Genomic DNA, 18,516 nt, shown 5'->3' with positions numbered 1-18,516 from the left:
TGTGTGTGCGTGTCTGTTTATTTCTGATCTCTCTTTGTCTTGCAAAGGAGTGTGTACGTGCACGTGTGTCTCTTTATTTTTTGCATGCTTGCCTCTGCCACTGCCGCTGCTGCTGCTGCTGCTGTCGGTTAACATGAACAACAATCCACTTGTATGAATTGATTCATTGCTGTCTGGAACAACTATTGGCCCCTTTGAGACTGTACCGCCCATGTAAAACATGAATTCTTTGCTGAATGAGCAACACAAATGAATTGCTGAATATTTTGACTTTACCTCGAGGGAAAGGCAGTAGGGATTGATGGAGCAATTTCACAGCGATGTGGTGAGGCAGGAGCAATGCCAGTTTTTGAAGGAAAGCTGGGCTTTTTTTCACACAACACCACATATTTTGTTCTATCAACTATACATTATTGTAGTCTATTGTAATCTATTTTGGATCATGTTTTGATTGTAGAAAAGTGATTATTACAGTGATTTTCTTTCCTTTTCTATATGCAGAGAGCTTTTTGGATACATCAGATGGCTTGTTTTGCTTGAGCTGACTCGGCATCTTGTCTGCATTGTAATTCAGCATGGGGCGCGCAGAGGAGTAGGGATGTGATCGAAGGCCTAGCCAGCTGCACTCTGCACAGCACTATTCCACCCACACATATTAATTTATACAAGTCGGCAGTTGTTTTCGCCGCTGGCAAACCACCCTCCTCCCTCAAATTAGGACAAGGAACTCCAGCGGTCAGTGGAAAATGTGCACATGGAGGGAGTTGCACTTGCATGTGATCTTTAATATGCTAAACCCAAGTCTTAAAGCAGTCGCGTTGGCATGCTGCCACAATTGAGCACCACACTGGGGAGCTGAAGCTGCTCCTGCATCTGTCCGACAGTGCATTAGCTTGCTAACACCTCCTCATATCGACATGTACCTGGCTCCCACCATGCTTAGAGACACCGTTCATGTATTATTAGCAGGATTAAGAGAACACACATGCAAGCGCAACGCACACGCAAATGGACAAATGCACCTCTTCCCATTTGACCTTGATCCGGTGGCCTGATACAGCAGTGACAGATTTTACAAGACCCATGAGGTAGAAGGGAAGATCATCTAAGGACAGAGGGTAATGATAGCATTTGGCCTGCACATATGGTGCTGAAGGAATCCCCAAAGGACCGTCTCAGACTTGACCCAAATCCTCAGCAAGGAACAAAGTGAACAGTTTTACCTGTTTCTACCTCCCCGGCTTCAGGGTTTGATCATCTCAAACCCACAAGTGACTGGAATGACAGACCTGTCTAACTGTTTGGAAATTGTGTTAAATTGACCATTGTCACAGTGCAGAGCAGTTTTCATCCTTTTGAACAGGATAAAGGGCTTGTGTAACAGGCTGCTTTGGCAATGCAATCATTAAGTTGTGTTTCAGCTCCTGAAAGCTTTTTAACAAAGATCCCCTTGACTCTCTGTGCCTTGCAGAATTGAAATGCTTTTTAGAAAAATAATGAAAAGTAAGTTATTGTTGTCTTGCTGTTTGTGAATGGCCAAGACACAGTTACTCTCCAAAGTCCATAATAGTAAATATAACTATATATACTGTAAGACAGACATGTTAATAGCTCTACACGAAATGATGCCGAGTTATTAAGGATTAAGGCAGCCGCAAGTCTCCACTGGAAATAAGATTCAATCATGGATGTTAACTGTAATTGATGCATCAGTGATGGTGTCATCGTATGCAAAAATAAGGGAGGGATAGGAATTTAGGATTAGATTTACTTCGGTGAAGAAATAAACGAGCATGACACAGAGTCTGTAAAGACAGAAATATAACTGATGCAACAGATAATGATGGAAGACCTGAGGGGAAATATGTGGGCAGAAGAAAACAAATGTGTCTGCTCTGCACTGCGTGACACTAATCTGATATTCCAAAATGTTTTGTATGGCCTTACAATTCTTTGTCATGAATAATGTCTCTAAAGTTTTACACAGAGTGACATAGTTGTCTGTAAGAACTCATGAGTGACTGACATTTTGGTACTTAATAAGATTGTTGCTCATCCTAGCAATATGAGATGTAATTCCAACAATCCACTGAGTCCGTACAGATTATATGAAGGTGTAAGAGATTTACATTTCCATCATAGCCATTCCAACGGACCAATATTTTTTATATTAATGTCTGACATCTTAATAGTGCTACAAATTAGCTGGAATTACTAATTAAGAGAACCCAATTTGATGGTGAGAATGGTTAGTCTTATTTATTATCATTTATGAAAAAGTAATTGATTCATGAAAAGAGTAAGCTCAGAGCAAATTCCAAATTATAGCCGCTGGTTATGGCAGAGTTGTCCCATTAAGATGAAGTAGCTGTGCACTAGGTGATGATTTGATGACTATTTACCAAGAAACCAACATTCCAGCAGCCAGCGTTCACCAGAGTGTACAAATGAGAATTGATGAATGAATGGTTGAATAGCTTCAATCTTTGAAATCAATTAGTTCATATGTATGCCACGTAATAAAGACTATTACGATCAAAAATGCCACACAAAATTCTAAATGTGTTTGTTCAAACCTCTCAAACCCTGTGCAGATTTGAGCATAATCAAAATTGGATTGCGTCCGTAACATTATATAAAGCACAGTTAAATGTAATTCAGAGGAGGGTATAGATTATCCACTTGTTGGTTAGTGAAGCACTGAGACTCTGCAGGTTTCCGCTCCAACTGCACATTACAGCAACGAAGGCGCTTTCACTAATCAGTGAAATCTTGTTGGTGCAGAATGTAGCTGAAGTGAAAACCTGCAGACTCTTGATTCAGTACCTATAATGGCACTCCATTTCGACCCAGAGTTACTGCATATGGAGGCAGCTGTATTCATGACCAGTAAACAGGACTTAATTTATGATTTTCTAGAAATGAATTTAGAGGAATATGGTCGGAATAAATATGTGTATTTGTCTTGTTACTGAGAGTTATGTTAGATGACAGGATTGATACAGATCTCATCTCTCTATGTTAAATATGATGTTAGGCTCAGCAGGGGATGAGTTTATCTAAACATAATGATTGGAAACTGCTGACTCTGTCCAAAGATAAAGAAAAATCTGTCTCTCAGCCCTTCAACAGCTCTCTATCACGTCATTATTTGTGTGTCTAATCCATACATTCCGTTTCTTTTCAGTTGTCTGTTGCTGTTTGGTAAGTTCAGGCAATAAAAATCCTCCTTAGGTTTAGGCAACAAAACTACTTGGTTCGGTTTAGGCAACAAAACTACTTGGTTAGGTTTAGGCAACAAAACTACTTGGTTAGGTTTAGGCAACAAAAATACTTGGTTAGGTTTAGGCAACAACAATACACAGTAAGGTTTAGATAATAAAAACACTTGGTTAGGTTTAGAACATGGTTTGGGTCAAATAAAGCCTGTCACAATATTAAACATCTGTTTAAAAGGACACCATCTCCCACTTGGCTACGTTTGTGCACTTTTTCTCCAAGTTGCTAAGTGATGACATTATAAAAACATGATCCATCAGTTGCAACGATGGTCCCAGAGCAACAATTATCATGATGTTCCAGGAGCAACACATACACAGCAATATCAGATTATGTATGTATCAATTTCCTCTGCTAACTTTGTATGAAACTGAACAAGTGTATTCCCCAAAATGTCAAGCTGTACCTTTAAAGCTGGATGGTCAAGAGAGGTTTGCTACACAGACAACAGCTTTGAATCCTGGCAAGGTGTCAGGACCCTGAGCCCCCTACCTGCTGCGCATGTTGTGACTTGTCTGGGGATTGTGGTCTATAACAAGAGCAGGCACACAAGGACAGCAGCGTATTAGGCATAGACATTACCTTTCTCAGCTCACTGAATGTAAATCACGGGATAACAGTTAGAAATGGTGCCTGGTTGTACATTTGACAGGTTTACTCAGGTAAAGCTCTGTCAATTTTTGTCCGAGTGCTATTACAATATTAGCTTGCCACATCACCAGACTAGTTCTATTTGCTAAGTGATGTGCTAACTGTCCTGAGAACTTTCGCTGAAATGGCTTTACTTGATTACATGGTTTGCAAATTTCAAAAGTGCAAGCTGGCACTTTTATTAAGAGCTTTCTATATCTCAGCAAAAGTACATCTTAGACGGCGGCTGCATTTATCCTTTTTATAGTCGGGTCGTAACTCCTGTCTTTCCCATCACTACTGTGCATCTGTCACTTACCCGCAGAGACATCAAGGTTGTTCCTCTTGAGTCTCATAGTCGAATGCCCCTCCAACCCTACCTCGCATCTGTACTCGCTCACACACAGACGCAAAGACACACCACACTGCAGAACCACTAGGTCCCTTTTGCATCCTAAATAGGCTAATTTCTCTGCTGATCTGGGATTTGGGAGCGTTCGAGTTTATTGAAGGAGCTGACACAGATCAAGACGTTTTTTGCGGTTCATGGATTAAGTCTAACCACTGGTTAGATCAAGGAAAAAGCTGTCACCGTGAATCAGTCATGATGTAGCAGTCCAACCAATTATTCTCAATCAGATATCATACCAAGTAAAAACAGAAAAGTCCCTGTAAAGTCAAAGGAAAAGGTCTACTTTTATGATTTCTATGATTTTTATTGCTGCTTTTGTTGGTGTTATCTACCTTTTTTTTTTTTTTTTTTTTTTTTTTTTTTTTATCCAGAAACGCTTTAAGAGTGCAGACGCACAGGGATAACATCGTATTGGATGGACCAAAAACCAAGATTCCTGAAGCTGGAGATTGAAGAGCGCTTTAGTAATCTCCTATAATCCTTTTTGTTCACCCAGGAGATTGTCCTCCTTTAGAAGTTTCCAGCCAGACAAAGAGGTGGATAGTGTGATGGTATCAACTCTAATAGACTGGGGAGGTTGAGGAAAAGGCTAACCACCTCACTGTGTCAAATGGGCCCAGGTTCAAGGAAGTCAGCTCTCTCTCAATTATTTTCTAAATTAACTGACGAGCTCCATAGAGATTTAGGGGAGACTATCTGAGGTATTACGGTTCAGAAGTGGTCAGGAGAGGGAGTTCAGGGGTGCGATCTTCATGTCAAAGCACTGACATACCTTTCAGGTACTTGCACTTTCCAAATAATACCCCTGTGGCCTTTTCTGTATTGTAAAAGAATTTCGTTCAAGATTTAATGCAGTTCAGTGAGTATGCTTGTAATTTAGCTACATCGGCTCTGAATGTGTTCCTGCACATTCCTATGTGGTCACAAATCTCTTTTCCTGTTGGGTGTTTTCTTCATTCCTGAATGGTCGGGGGCTTCTCATGTGTTTGCCTGTTGACAAATGATTGACAGCAGATCATCTTCACTGTTGTGGACGACTGTGGAATTCCCAAAGCCGAGACAGAAAACCTCATAGTTGTGCTCAATGTTCCTAAACCCAGAGCTGTGAAATATTGTTCAGGAGCGATGTGCCTCCATGAGTAAAGGGGTAATAAGAGACTTGAAAGGTCAGCTCGTCTGTCTTGGTGTTGTTTTAATGGAAAGTGTGGCCAATTGCCAAGGTCTGTGTGTCTCAAGGACCCCAGGTTAAGTAATGCTAAGACTCCAGTTAATAACAAAAGACTAAGCCTGCATCATTACAAGAAAGTGGCTACAAGCACTTTAGTTTTCAAACCAAGAAAAGCAGCAGATCCATGCTGAGATCTGGCATTTGAAAAGAACAGTGTGGCACAGTGTGCTAGAAAATGCTTTGTCTAACATGTAGAGGTAATGGGAAGATAAAGGACGGACATTATAGGTTTTTGACAGGCTTCCACCATGAGTCCGATCAAACGTTTCTATTTTTTGTTTTTTTTGTTTTGTAGGGTAAGATTAAAATCTTTGAGTTTAAAAGGTCCAGTGTGAAATATTTAGGAGGATCTATTGGCAGAAATGGAATAAAATATTCAAACTTATATCTTCATTAATGTCAAGCCAATAGCCAGAATAAATGTTGGCAAAGTGAAGGTTCTGTAAAGCCACAGATGAGTTAAACTTTTCATTTCTTTATATTGCAACTTTACGTTTCTGTAGGTTCAATTTTCAATGTTTTTTTTCTTTCTTTTTACAACGTTGTGCCTATGCTCTGGTTAGGTTAAGGCACAATAACAACATGGTTAGGGTCAGGAAGACATGTTTTGGCTTAAAATATCTGTTTTGGTCACCAAAAACATGACTGCAGATGTCCCATGGTTGCCACAAACCCCCAAAAAAACGTTTCCACAAAGCTCGCCAAACAAACTTTTCCACGGTGTCTGATTGTTTTGCAGTAATGTCTACAGTAGCCCAGAATGGACAAACTAAACACTTGCTCAAGAAAGGGCTTTTCACATTTGTCATGTTTTTAGCTAACACCGTCAGGGAGCATGAAACCAAAGGTGTACAGTTTGTTGCAATCTGCAACCTCATTGCTAGATTCTACTAAGTTCCACATACATGCCCTTTAATGTTTCAAAATACTGATGATCAAAGTTGTGTTATTTAAATGTACAATTTAAAACCTATATTTAGTCTATTATGAAGAAATTGCCCTTACTGTTTTATTTTAGCTCTGATCATTGAGATCAGAGAAAATGCTGGTAGTCACAAAATAAACACCAGTGTTTATTATTTATGTGCATTTAGCTCATAGTTTTGGCATTTCCAATAGAGAGAGCAGCATGTTAATCTCTCCTGTTGACTCAGAGTTCAGACAGCATACAGTACAGTCTGTCACTGTCTGCTTAGCGCTTCGATAAGAAGGATGTACCAACGTATAATTCACCAACTGAAAGGTCAGTTGACTCCCATTTAATTAAAAACTATATAAAATATGAACCACCATTATTTTAAATCACAAACCAATTCTAATAATGAACAATTAAATGGGAAAAAGCCATTGGGAATAAAATGCAAACGCAGCTGTTGTAAAGTATTTTTATATTGTGTCAGGGAGGAATCTACCTGGCAAAGTAAATTTATTTGCTTTGATATCCTTGGAATAAATCCTTGCTACACATCTTGTCTGTCTTGCTGGTGCCCCACTTAACGGTTGTTCTTTTACAGGCAGAACTAATACACACAAAATGACACCATATGAGTATTAGACACCATCAGAGTCGGTACAAAGAAAGACTGAACCCCCGCAATATGCTTTAAAGTACAAAACAGTGTCTAAATCTAGTTTCGCTTTATCTCACAATATCCAACAGGTTGTGTTTCTGCGTAGCCTTATAGAGGCATTTGAGGACACAGAGTGCGCCGTGTGACATTTTACATTGAAACACTCCTTTATAACCAGTCAACTGATTCTGTCCTTTTTATGGAAAAAGTCTAGAAGCATCAGCCACTAGAGAAATTTGAACTGGAGAAATCAATAGGTTAAGGTTTGCTCATACCACCGTGGATGCTGCAGGAGGAACTCTATTCATAGCTCATTCACATAAATTTCATCACCCTGTCAAGTTTATATTTTTAAAGGTTACATTGTGGCGATTACAAAATCATCAGACTTGAACTCGGCTCTCCAATGCAGTTCTCAGCAGAACACTGACTCCTTCTGCTCATATCACTCTTCTTTTATGTCTGTTGCCTATGATAGTTATATATTACCAATCCATTCTGGTCCATCGTGCTATTAATAAAATATAATTTCCCCTTTTTGTTGATTCACTGCTGATGAGTCTGGCTTCACAGGCAGTCTATAGGACCTCAGCTACTACTCAGTGTGACAGATGATGTGTAACCTAAGATCCCCTGGATCTTAATACTGTTGGCTGCCCTGCTCCTTGACCCACTTTTAATGATTATTCTGCCTGAGGCGAGTGGATTAGTTTCTGTCTATAGAGTCGAGAAGAAAGAAAGAGGGAAATGACCTATTGTATAACACAGCTATAGCTGCCACTTTTGTGAAATTAGGAAATCATGAAACTGCAATAATTCACTCCAATAAATTTTTTTTGTGAAATTCAAGCTGTCAAGGTTTGAGTTAGAAACCTAGAACAGAATAATTGCAATAAATGATCATTTACTGGGTCAGTCATCCAATGATCCATGATTTAAGTGTTTCATTTATTTTCCTATGTATAGATGCCTTCATTGTCAAAACAATAATGTGGTGTTTATTATATATTTCAGGTAAGACAGTCTTTTTATGTTAATGCTGTGTGTATTAACAACCAACAGGAAGTGTTCAAGGCTTTCTTGTTACATGGCAAATGTAAAAAGTATACACCAACACCACAACTTCTATTAAACCTTCGATGACTATTTTGCGAGGGCAGCAAAAACAAGGTGTAAACATAACACTGATATATCGTCACCACTTAAGTTTATTGTATATGGCGAAGTGCTGTATCGTAGGCAACTGGACTTTCACCTCTCATCCAAGAGGCTTCTTCAGTTCTAACTAACTGGAGAGGAGCTGCAGGCTTTTGAACTCTGTGTGGGAGTGTCCTTACAGAGTCGTTAAGGACACCAGTGAGGTCTGAGTTTCAGAGTCGTTAGGGCCACTTGTGGGTCGGTGACCCAACCGGCCTTCATGTGGGTTGCTAGGGCTAGGTGAGCCATGGTGTGAATGGTTGTTAAGCTGTCTGGGGAGGGAACTCAGTACAGCATTGTAAGTGGGTGATAAGTAATGTTGTAGGTCACCTCATCTGTTCAAAGATGGCCATTCCAGTTTGACATAGATGGAATCTGTTACTCCTCTTTCAAACCATCTGTCTTCTCTGGCCAAGATGTTTATATTGTTGTCCTCAAAGGAATGATTTTTCTCCTTCAGGTGTAAGTCATTAAGGACGCATAATATAGCACTTGGAATTACCATGACCTGGATTGAACCTTCATCAACATGTATATGGCGATCGTGTTATCAAACATCCAGCAGATACAGGGCGGCATTGGTCATGTTTCTGGGTACCTGGTGAATGTAGGTCCAATAGTTACTTTCTTTTTTGTTCTGTTTTTGGTCTCCACCTATTCCTGAGAAAAATCTGGATATTGAGCTGCTAAATGCTCCACTATGTTTACCATAGAGTTAATAATAGAACAGATGCTACGTCTGGTGACATTTTCAAAATAAAGGCACCAGAACAACTTGGTTAGGTTTAGGCACCAAAACTATGGTATGATGGTTTCGATCAAAATGACTACATCCTCAAAACTGTCATCATTTGCTGTTGTCCTCACACTCACCTCAAACCCTGCAAAAAAGTGTAATTTAAGTTCATTGCATTCATCTTGCCTCCCAGAGTGGAACTAAATCAGCAATGGGAGTTGAGAAGAAAGTACCACAAATTGAATTTGGCATTCTTAACTTCAGAAGAAAAAAATGGGTAAATATAGCTAAAATGATATTATAATGTGATTATTTATGCACCATTTAACACTTTTTGCTGTAAACATAAACCACTTAAGAAAATTGAGCAGTTTCACCAGGCGTCAGTGATATTAGCAATGCCTTGTTTCATTCTCCATCTTATCAAACATCACCTCCTGTTGTGATTTTCACTCACAACATGAGGCAACAGCAGCAAAGTCCATTTACCGTCATGATCAACACCATCCCATTTTCTCGCAGGTCTCTCTGCTCCTGGTCAACCGTTGTGTATTATTGCAGGGTTCACAAGTTCACAAGAACATAAGTACAATTGTTGCTGGAGGGTCTTGGCTCTGAGGAAAAAACCAAGATTTACAACAAACACAGATGTAACTGGTAGAACATATTAAATCTGGCTCCATGTGGTGATGTGGTTTCAGGAGCTAAGATGGCGCATTAACCCTCCAGCGCAGATAACACACACACACAAAACATAATATGGAGGAACAGACACATTAAGACTCAACACGAAGACAAACACACACAGACGTATGCACAAGACACCCAGCTATTGCATTCAGTAAATCACCTACCGCACAGCAACACAGGAGGCGAATACTCTGCCTGTGTTTTTGGCTTGTTACTGCGTTATTACCTGTGTACGGTTTCCCTGTAGTGGGTAGAGGTGCAGTCATATATCACAGAGTTAGCATTGTGAAAGTTCATGGCTCTGTTTGCTGTGTTATTGTAGTAATAAATGTGATTGAGTGGGTGCCATAGAAAGTTGCATTCTGCCGTGATCCAAGGTTGCATAGTCATTTTGAATATAATGAAAAGTGAGGAAAGGCTAACCTTGACAATGAGGGACCAGGAGAATCAAAGATGAAAGAAGCACAGTTTTATGGTGTTAGTCTTTAAGGGGGGCTGTGATACGATGCTTTATGTGTAGTCCATAACTTCAAGAAGTTTTGGTAGGAAAACTATTAGGAAAATGGCAGTAACATCTTGACAGCAGTACCGGTGTTATCTTCACTCTCTCAGCAGTGATCCCTTTCATCTAGAGAAGTGCATTTTTTTCGTATGTGTGTTGTCGTGTTTTTTCTCAAAAAACCAACCAATATATTTCACATGGGCTATTTTTTTTACTGTAATAGTTGCTGTAACCCATAAAATGACCATTATTTCTTTCAAAATATGTCTGCAGCCATGTGGGAACGTATCAGTACCTCCCAACATTTTGGCTCATAATGGTTTGTTTTCCTCTGACCATGAAGGAATCATCAGGACTGCCTTAGCCAACATGGACCGGGAAGCCAGAGAACACTACACGGTTGTTATCCAAGCCAAAGACATGGCAGGCCAGGTCGGAGGCCTCTCTGGCTCCACCACCATCAACATCACCCTGACGGACATCAACGACAACCCACCCAAGTTTCCACAAAGTATGTACACAACTTTACAGTCTAGCTAACAAAATACATTCTTAAAATCACTGGTAAACACATTTTCCATGAAGTAGTTGCTTATTAGCATGTATATTGGCTCTTTATTTGTCATTATAAAGCACTTATTAAGCCTTATTCTCAGTTACCATATTCTACGACTACTAGGCTTTTAACTTAGACTTTTCCTTCAATAACCTCCTTCAAATTCATAGTAAGGAAGTTGTTGAACATTACAATATTACAACCTGTTCTCACTCACAACTCATCAAATATGGCAGCTTGGTCAGTGGCCATAAACTTCAAAGTGATGTTCTGTTACCCCTCTCGCATCAGTTTTGCACACAAAGGGCTCCGCGGTCAAGTTAGCATTAAAACATTATATGCAACGTCTGGTTAGACTTTCAAAATAAAGCTTGCTGACAAACAGTTCACATCTAATGACATGTTATTGACGTTTTAGACTGTAATTAACATTTTCTAAGGGGTGCAGTTTGGTTAGGTTTAGGCACCAAAACTGCTTGGTTAGGTTTAGGAAGAGATCATACTTTGGGTTAAAATAACTATGTACAGTCTTCTATCTTTTGTACTGTACGTAAGTTATGTAACAAGTTACGTAAGTGACGTAACGCACATCATGTCAGGTAAGTTGTGTCATTTACGTAAAATAACTTCCCACATAACTTAACTTAAAAACAAGTTGGGAGTGAGCATGGGCTGGATATTAATGCTTTGTTCAATTTAAACCTCACGAGGTAGCAGTACCACAAGAATGGTAATTTTCCCATCGTAACACCTTATAAATATAGTCTGTTCTTATGTAACAAAAAACAAAACTACAAGTGTTAATAATGTTACAAAAAACACACAATTAAGTCATTCTAACTAGTCAAATAGATAGATGTTTGTGTTCAGCCTTTTTTAAAAAAACATCTTTACCCTGATAAAATTGTTCCCTTTGGCTTCTTTGCTTGTTAACTAGCCAGAAGGACAATTTAGCAAAATAACCAATGGTAATGTTAATGTGTTGCTACAACTAACTGGAATACATTATCTTCTATTACGTTAAATGGCCAAGCTGTGGCTGGGAATATAATCAGCTGTTCTCAGTCATTCTCAGCCTTGAGCAGAAGACCTCCACCAGAGATGCCTGAGGCACATTAAATTACCTGAAATGCATTATTAAGAGCTCCATACTGTATTTTCCTTTTGGAAGTGGAAAGATAACTGAAACAGAGGTGCTGTTCTTTAAAATCATTCACATTGCGGAACAAAAGTGCTAATAGGTTTTGCCATAACAGACAGGCAGATTATCCTCTGCACTGTATGTTGTTTTTGATGCTTGAATGGAAAAAGGAAGCATCAACATTTCAGTATTTGCAGAGAAAATCCTTTTTCATTATGATTTTTTTCATGCATGCATTGATTAACAATACATCAATCTCTGAAGAGCAAAGCATAATTTTATTTTAATTATTGAGGCTTCCCCTCATAGACCTACTCAGCATTCCTCACTATGATGTATTATTTTTCATTATTGTGTGACTCAGTAGTCTAATATTGCGGTTAAATTTTCCATAATTAGCTAAATGAGACCCGCATTCATCAAAAGCTTCTGTTTTGCAGTTGGAATTTTTTTCCCATTTAAATGATAAGTTTAAGTAATGACAAAGTTGTGACTCTTTGTCTTTGAAAGTGCCTCATCAAGCGCAATCCCCCAAGGCTGAGTTTTTCATTTTGTGCTGCAGTGACAAACTATTTCCAAACCATCAACATTTTCTGAATAATCATCTGCCTGGGAGTTTGATCTGCTCCATTGCAGTGCTATCAACCACACTTTAGCATTTAATGTCAATTGAAGCACTGCAGAGTGTTTTTAATGACATTCCCCCGGGAACAAATGGTGACAGAATCAAATTGCTTAGCTAAGCCCTTTCAGACAATGATGTGGTGCAGATCAGCCTCTGTTTAAAACACTTTTTTTTGGCTGTCTCTTAATGTTCATCCACAGAAAATTACCAGCTGTATGTCCCTGAATCAGCTCAAGTAGGGAAACCGGTTGGGAAGATCAAAGCTAATGATGAGGACCTTGGCGTCAATGCAGACATCAGGTACAGCATCATTAACTCTGAGGGGGCCAACATGTTCTCCATATCCACGGACAGGGACACGAGAGAGGGAATCATCAGCCTTAAAAAGGTAAGGAGATGCTGCCTAAAAGACTGGAATGTGATCTTTTAGAGTCTCTTCAGGAAGATATGAGGAAATGTGTATCAGTCTTTTGCTTGAACTTGAGAAAAGAAAGTCTTACCTCAAACAGAAGAAAAAAAAAAACGTTCATTTTTCCACCCCGTTTGTCAAACTAAAACTGTTCTTACTGCAGTCCTTGTATTTCAATGTATTTAAGTAAGCCTCAAATTAGCATTCACTTCTTGTCACTTGTTCCATCCAGATATAGTGTAGCTACTTTGTACTATGAGCGTGCTAATCACACTTCCCTATGGTTCTTCTCCCAACAGCCTCTCAACTACGAGAGAAAGAAGACCTACACCCTCCACATCGAGGGGGTGAATACACATGTGGATCCTCGTTATTCCTATCTTGGTTCTTTTAAAGACACCGCCACCCTTAAAATCACCGTCGGGGATGTGGACGAACCACCCGTCTTCTCTTTGGAGCATTTTATCATGGACGTGTATGAGAACGCACCGAGTGGCACGGAGGTGGGCGCAGTGACGGCTCGAGATCCTGACAGCAGGAACAGTCCTGTCAGGTAAGACACGTGCACAGTGCACATACAATCTGCAGGAATGATTAGAGATATCCAGAGGCAGAGCAGCTCTGTGGGTATACTGTCTCATTAGTTGTGCATCACTGGATAGAACTGAAGGTAGATGCAGTTTATCTTGTTAAGAATTATCAGACAAGCCCGCTGCAAAGGCAAAGGGTGAGAGAGGAGGTTGCTAATATTATGAGGCTTATTTTGAGGCTGAGCACTCTTTTACATGTGACAGGCAGCCAATGTAACGCTGTGATTTTTCTAACTAATTGGTTGCCAAAACTTACAATTTTAGAGAAATCCCAGTCTTTGCCAGGCGGTCTTTCTTAAAATCTCTAACAAGACTGGCCACTAAGTCTGTCCGGATTAGCTCGGTTGGTAAAGTTTTCCATGCAAGAATTCGATTGTGAGAAAGACCATTTTTTGCCACACTGGTCACAGCTCATCAGGAATGGCTGTCTTATTTATGAGTTTCTTCTTTGGCATTCGGGTTTACCAGTGAGATGCGTCTGAGGGGCTTTGGATTTGCCCATTGAGGTTTAAGTCAACTAACAAGATTATGCCTGCCTCCAAGAAATGTTTGTCTAACTAAAATTCCAATTTGCATGTCAGCTCTCTGCCCCATATAATTGTACTTTTTATAGACAAGCATTTGAAGCCATGACTCGACACTGTGTGGTTTTTCAGGTGGTTTTAAACTTGTCTCGGGTCATACCAATATAGAGCATAACGTTAAACAGATTAAAAGATATTATTCATGTTATAGCCTCCTTTGTTTCTGATACTATACATCCCCTTTCACGTCTCCTCTAAAAAATCAATATGCATAGTGAATCTTTCTCATTTCTTGGCATCATCAGATTTTGATAGATAGGTTATTTTGTCTGCAAGCCTGTGAATTAACCCGAGGCAATACAACTGCTTAACACATTTGCATGCGCTCCAAACATATGCTTGTGTTCTGCTGAAAAGAGATTGATATCGCCCTTAGGCAGTGGACTAATCCTAAGTTTTTCGCTCTGCACAGGTGCCTCGTTTCATGACATTACACTCAAGCAACTCCGCACTGCTTGGTTTAATTTGAATTCCCTCTGTAGCCTTGCCGTAAATGATGGAGTACCTGTAAATATGGAACTCCTCTTGAGATGAGGTATTGCTGATATATCAATAAGAAGCAATCTCAGTTGGTAGTATATGTTATGGGATCATAGTTTAAAGGCTCAGCATGGTCTGCAGAGCCCAGGGGTTTTTGAAACAACATTAAGCAGAGACTTATGGCCACGCGACTGTCCGCCCCATTTTGGAGCGGCGAGCGCTGCAGCTTTTGATGAATGATGTGCAATTTCAAATGGGAGGAAGACACTCGGTAAAAATGATTCTTTGATTCATGTCGGAATCTTGATACTTTGCGAAAGATTTGTTGTAAACAGGAAGGTAATCTGCATATGAAAGAGCTTCCTCGCTCTCCTGGCGGGATACCTCCTCGTCGTCCATTCCTACAGTACAGGAGTCCCAGTGTTCACCGCATAAAGAAGAAGGCAGCGGGAGGTATTTCGATGACATCCACTTGAACCCAGAAAAAAGAGAAACAACCGCGCCGCTGCTCCCCGTGTTTGCATCAGGATGCAGAATGCAGCAGGGATCAGTATTTGGCTCTCTTTGATCATCATAAGGCTGCCCAGGCGTGCGATGAAATAAACATGTTATTGATGTGACATATCAAATGCTGGTCTGAAATTGACATCTAAATTTCCAAACAAAGTCTTGATGGCTCATTACCTCAGGTTGCTCGTATACATTACCATAATCATCGGGAACAGTCGTGAAAACTTAGATAGATTCAATCAGCCCCTTCTTCAGCTTGTGTTAACTGACAGATTTTCCCCTTCAAGTGTAAATAGCTGTAATATCAAATAAACTGATGAAAGAAGTGAGTTTTAAATAAATAGAAATGAAATACTGGGAAATGTTACCAAACAAGACGTTTGATTACACCACAGTTTGAACATATTTGATTACTTTGTAGAAATGCACATGTAAAAAGTAATATTCTACCTCTAAAGGCAGATCGGTTGTTTGAAGCAGAAGTTCATATTTGCGCACGAATATTCATGTAAATCCTAATTTCTTTGGAGAATGATGCATCAATCAGCCAGTGGAAATGCACATGTTCACAACACTGCAGCTCATAACAGGAAACTTTTAATACTAATGACTGAACTGTGAACATTTAGTTAACATTATCAGCTATATGTTGAAATATCAACCTGCCATGCTAACGTGCTAACAAAAGAATGCCAACATTCAGCTTCAAAGAGGTACAGATTCAGATTGAGATTTAGGGCCCTGACACACCAGACACACTGTTGGCCATTGGACCATCTGTGAGCATCTGTGGCCCTTATTTTTGTGATGTTCCCCAAACCACTGGCACCAGACGGAGCCAGTCAATGGGAGATCACTCTGATTGGCTGTTCAGCTAAGCAAATCAGTGCACGGGAAAAGGAAAAACCCTTGAGCCTTGAGTCACTGTAGAAGTTTTATCTATTACATGCGGTTTCATTTTATTTTTCACTTTCACCTTTTTCATTTTGTTCCACAGCCAAAAGATCTTGGCCATTCGCAACTGGACATATTCTTGATTAGCTGTATCTATGTAGTTTTTATGTATCTTGCAGTTTCCCTTATTGAATGACGAATATAGACTACCGCCACCCAGTGGTATGGAGAGTTACTTCCTTGCACACAGGGGTAGAGTTTAAGAGCTAGTTGACCGTCAGCTGAAGTCTTTGCAGTGTGTTTAAGTGCAACTTTTTGGCTGGGACACAGATGACAATAGGCGAGACAACAGTCAGCCTTCATTGCTGCTTCTTTGGTATTGGTGTGGTGTGTTCGGGCCCTTTAAAGATGCTTCTACAGGCTACACATTGGTAAACACACATGCTTTCTCTGGATACATCTTTTATACTTGTATGAACGTGAATGTATTTCTTGCACCTACCTCCAGACAGATGTTGTTTGATCAGCTTGTTTGTTACACAGCTGCATGGCGTAATTTGGAAAGTGTGTGATCACCCTTTCATAAAATTATGTGTATTTTTTACAGAACTATAACCTTTATACCTTTTGACTAATGAGAATTAGCCAAGGCTGAAAATGCAGACGTCAGACAGTTTCGAAAGCAACAAACCTTCAAGAATAGAGTAACAGCATGGAAACTTTAAATGTTGCCTCTTTTGCTTTGAAAATAAGCAAAGTTTCCTTTCAGTTGTTTATCCATCTAACAATATTGTTTTTTTGTGTTGTGTAATGAGTATTACCGCCTCACTGGGCTGCAATAGTCTAGACTTTTGGTCTTGTTGATGTTCACTGCACTCCGGGGCTTTTGCAGTGATGAACAAACATTTTTTAGATGTACCCACAATTACTATATTTTAGTTTTAATTTTTATATAATGCCCAAAATGCTAGGGAAGGTAAATAATACTGTATATATAAAAATACACATGCAGCAGTTCTTTTTATATGATTCATGGGGTGGACTGAAGAAAAGAAAAGCTTGTTTTGCTATCTCTGTGTTCTAGAAAGTATTCATTATATGACATAACATCTTGTACTTTTGGCTGTTATCCGCAGGAAAATAAGAAAATAAAACATCAAACAATAAAATAAACAGGATTTAACAGCAGCGGCAGTAATTAACAGAGTGGAAGTGTTTTTCACTGGATTATTCTTTGACAAAGTGAATGCTTAGCACCTAAACTCTCACTGAAAAGCTTTCACTAAAAACCCTTCATGCTCTTATGAGCCTGAGCATTTAATAAACCATGACAACATTTCTACTGAGAATGCACGGCTATCCAAGCTCAATAAAAAGAAAGTTCATTATTTCAAATAAATGCAATCCTGGCACTAAATTCCCAGTACCATTTCCATCTCTCATGTCGATTGGAAATTGGCGAGTTAGGCCATATGACTCAGGAGAATGAATGCTGGATTAAAGGTGTAAATAGGTCATTAAGAGATAAATTAGGGAATACACAGTCAATGCTCATTTCGTGCTTGAACTCAAGAGAGGAGCAGCTGAGCCCATTTCTGCTTTGTATTCCACGGACTGCTTCGCTTCCAGTTTGATAACAGCATTGCTAGAAAGCCATTACAACAGTGTAAACACTGGCAGCAGAACATCGCCTTTTGTCATTATTAAATTTTGACGATAATTGCTCTTGACTTAGAAATATGTATTTTCAGAACATTCTCTCAAGACCTAAAGTCCATTTTCAAAGCACTGGGGATTTTCTTCTGCTCATGTGCTTTAGAGGTGCAACCGGTCTTTGAAAATCACAGAAGCATAAGAAACATCCCCTTTGGCTTATGTTGCACTTTATTCATTTCACTTCGGGGCTTTGGTTGACTGAAACTCTTATCTTTAATGTAAGGGTTTGTTTTCTGGCTTGATACATTGTGTTACCAAATATGAAACAAACAAAAGCGGAAGAATGTGCGTTTCCTAAGGCCTCAGTGGAATCGGTGGACTACGGCCAAGGCTGAAAAAGTGCCTGCATAGTATTCTGCGGCATTTAACTAAGCACTGCTATTTGGCTTAAAGGGGCACTGATTTTACACAAAGGTCACTTTACTCATAATGAGCAGTAATACTCAGTCTGTGAAAACAGTTGTATAATGTCTTCTGTGGCTCTAAAGGGAGCTTTCCAAAGTTTGAGATCATATACTTTGGGCTTAGATACTGCAAACTACGAACAGAAATCCTCCATCACAAACTAAAGACATTGGCTTTATCAAGCAGGGAGTGTCCAGCGAAATTATGCTATTGGTTGCATGTGGGGAATGTAGAGAGAGGAGTACATTTGGAGCTTGAGCCACAGGGGCTAAGAGACTGTGGATCTCAGCTGCTGTTGCTTCGATTTTAACCGTTCCTTTTTTAATCTTTCTCTTGTGAGTTTTGTAAGTGCAACACTAAA

General features: G+C 39.6%; 1 protein-coding gene across 1 annotated transcript in view; it reads left to right on the top strand.

The window, feature by feature from the left end:
* Positions 1-18,516, top strand: part of LOC141014486 (cadherin-18) — a 95,578-nt gene that overhangs the window by 47,113 nt on the left and 29,949 nt on the right. Inside the window, exons 5-7 of the mRNA XM_073488299.1 lie at positions 10,589-10,756; positions 12,768-12,955; positions 13,276-13,529. Of these exons, the coding sequence (XP_073344400.1) occupies positions 10,589-10,756; positions 12,768-12,955; positions 13,276-13,529 (610 nt within the window). The remainder of the gene's footprint in view (positions 1-10,588; positions 10,757-12,767; positions 12,956-13,275; positions 13,530-18,516) is intronic.

The sequence above is a fragment of the Pagrus major genome, chromosome 19, assembly GCF_040436345.1.
Source record: "Pagrus major chromosome 19, Pma_NU_1.0".
In the NCBI taxonomy this organism is placed as follows: domain Eukaryota; kingdom Metazoa; phylum Chordata; class Actinopteri; order Spariformes; family Sparidae; genus Pagrus; species Pagrus major.
The sequence above is the reverse complement of the archived record's forward strand: the minus strand, read 5'-3'. Positions and strand labels throughout refer to the sequence as shown.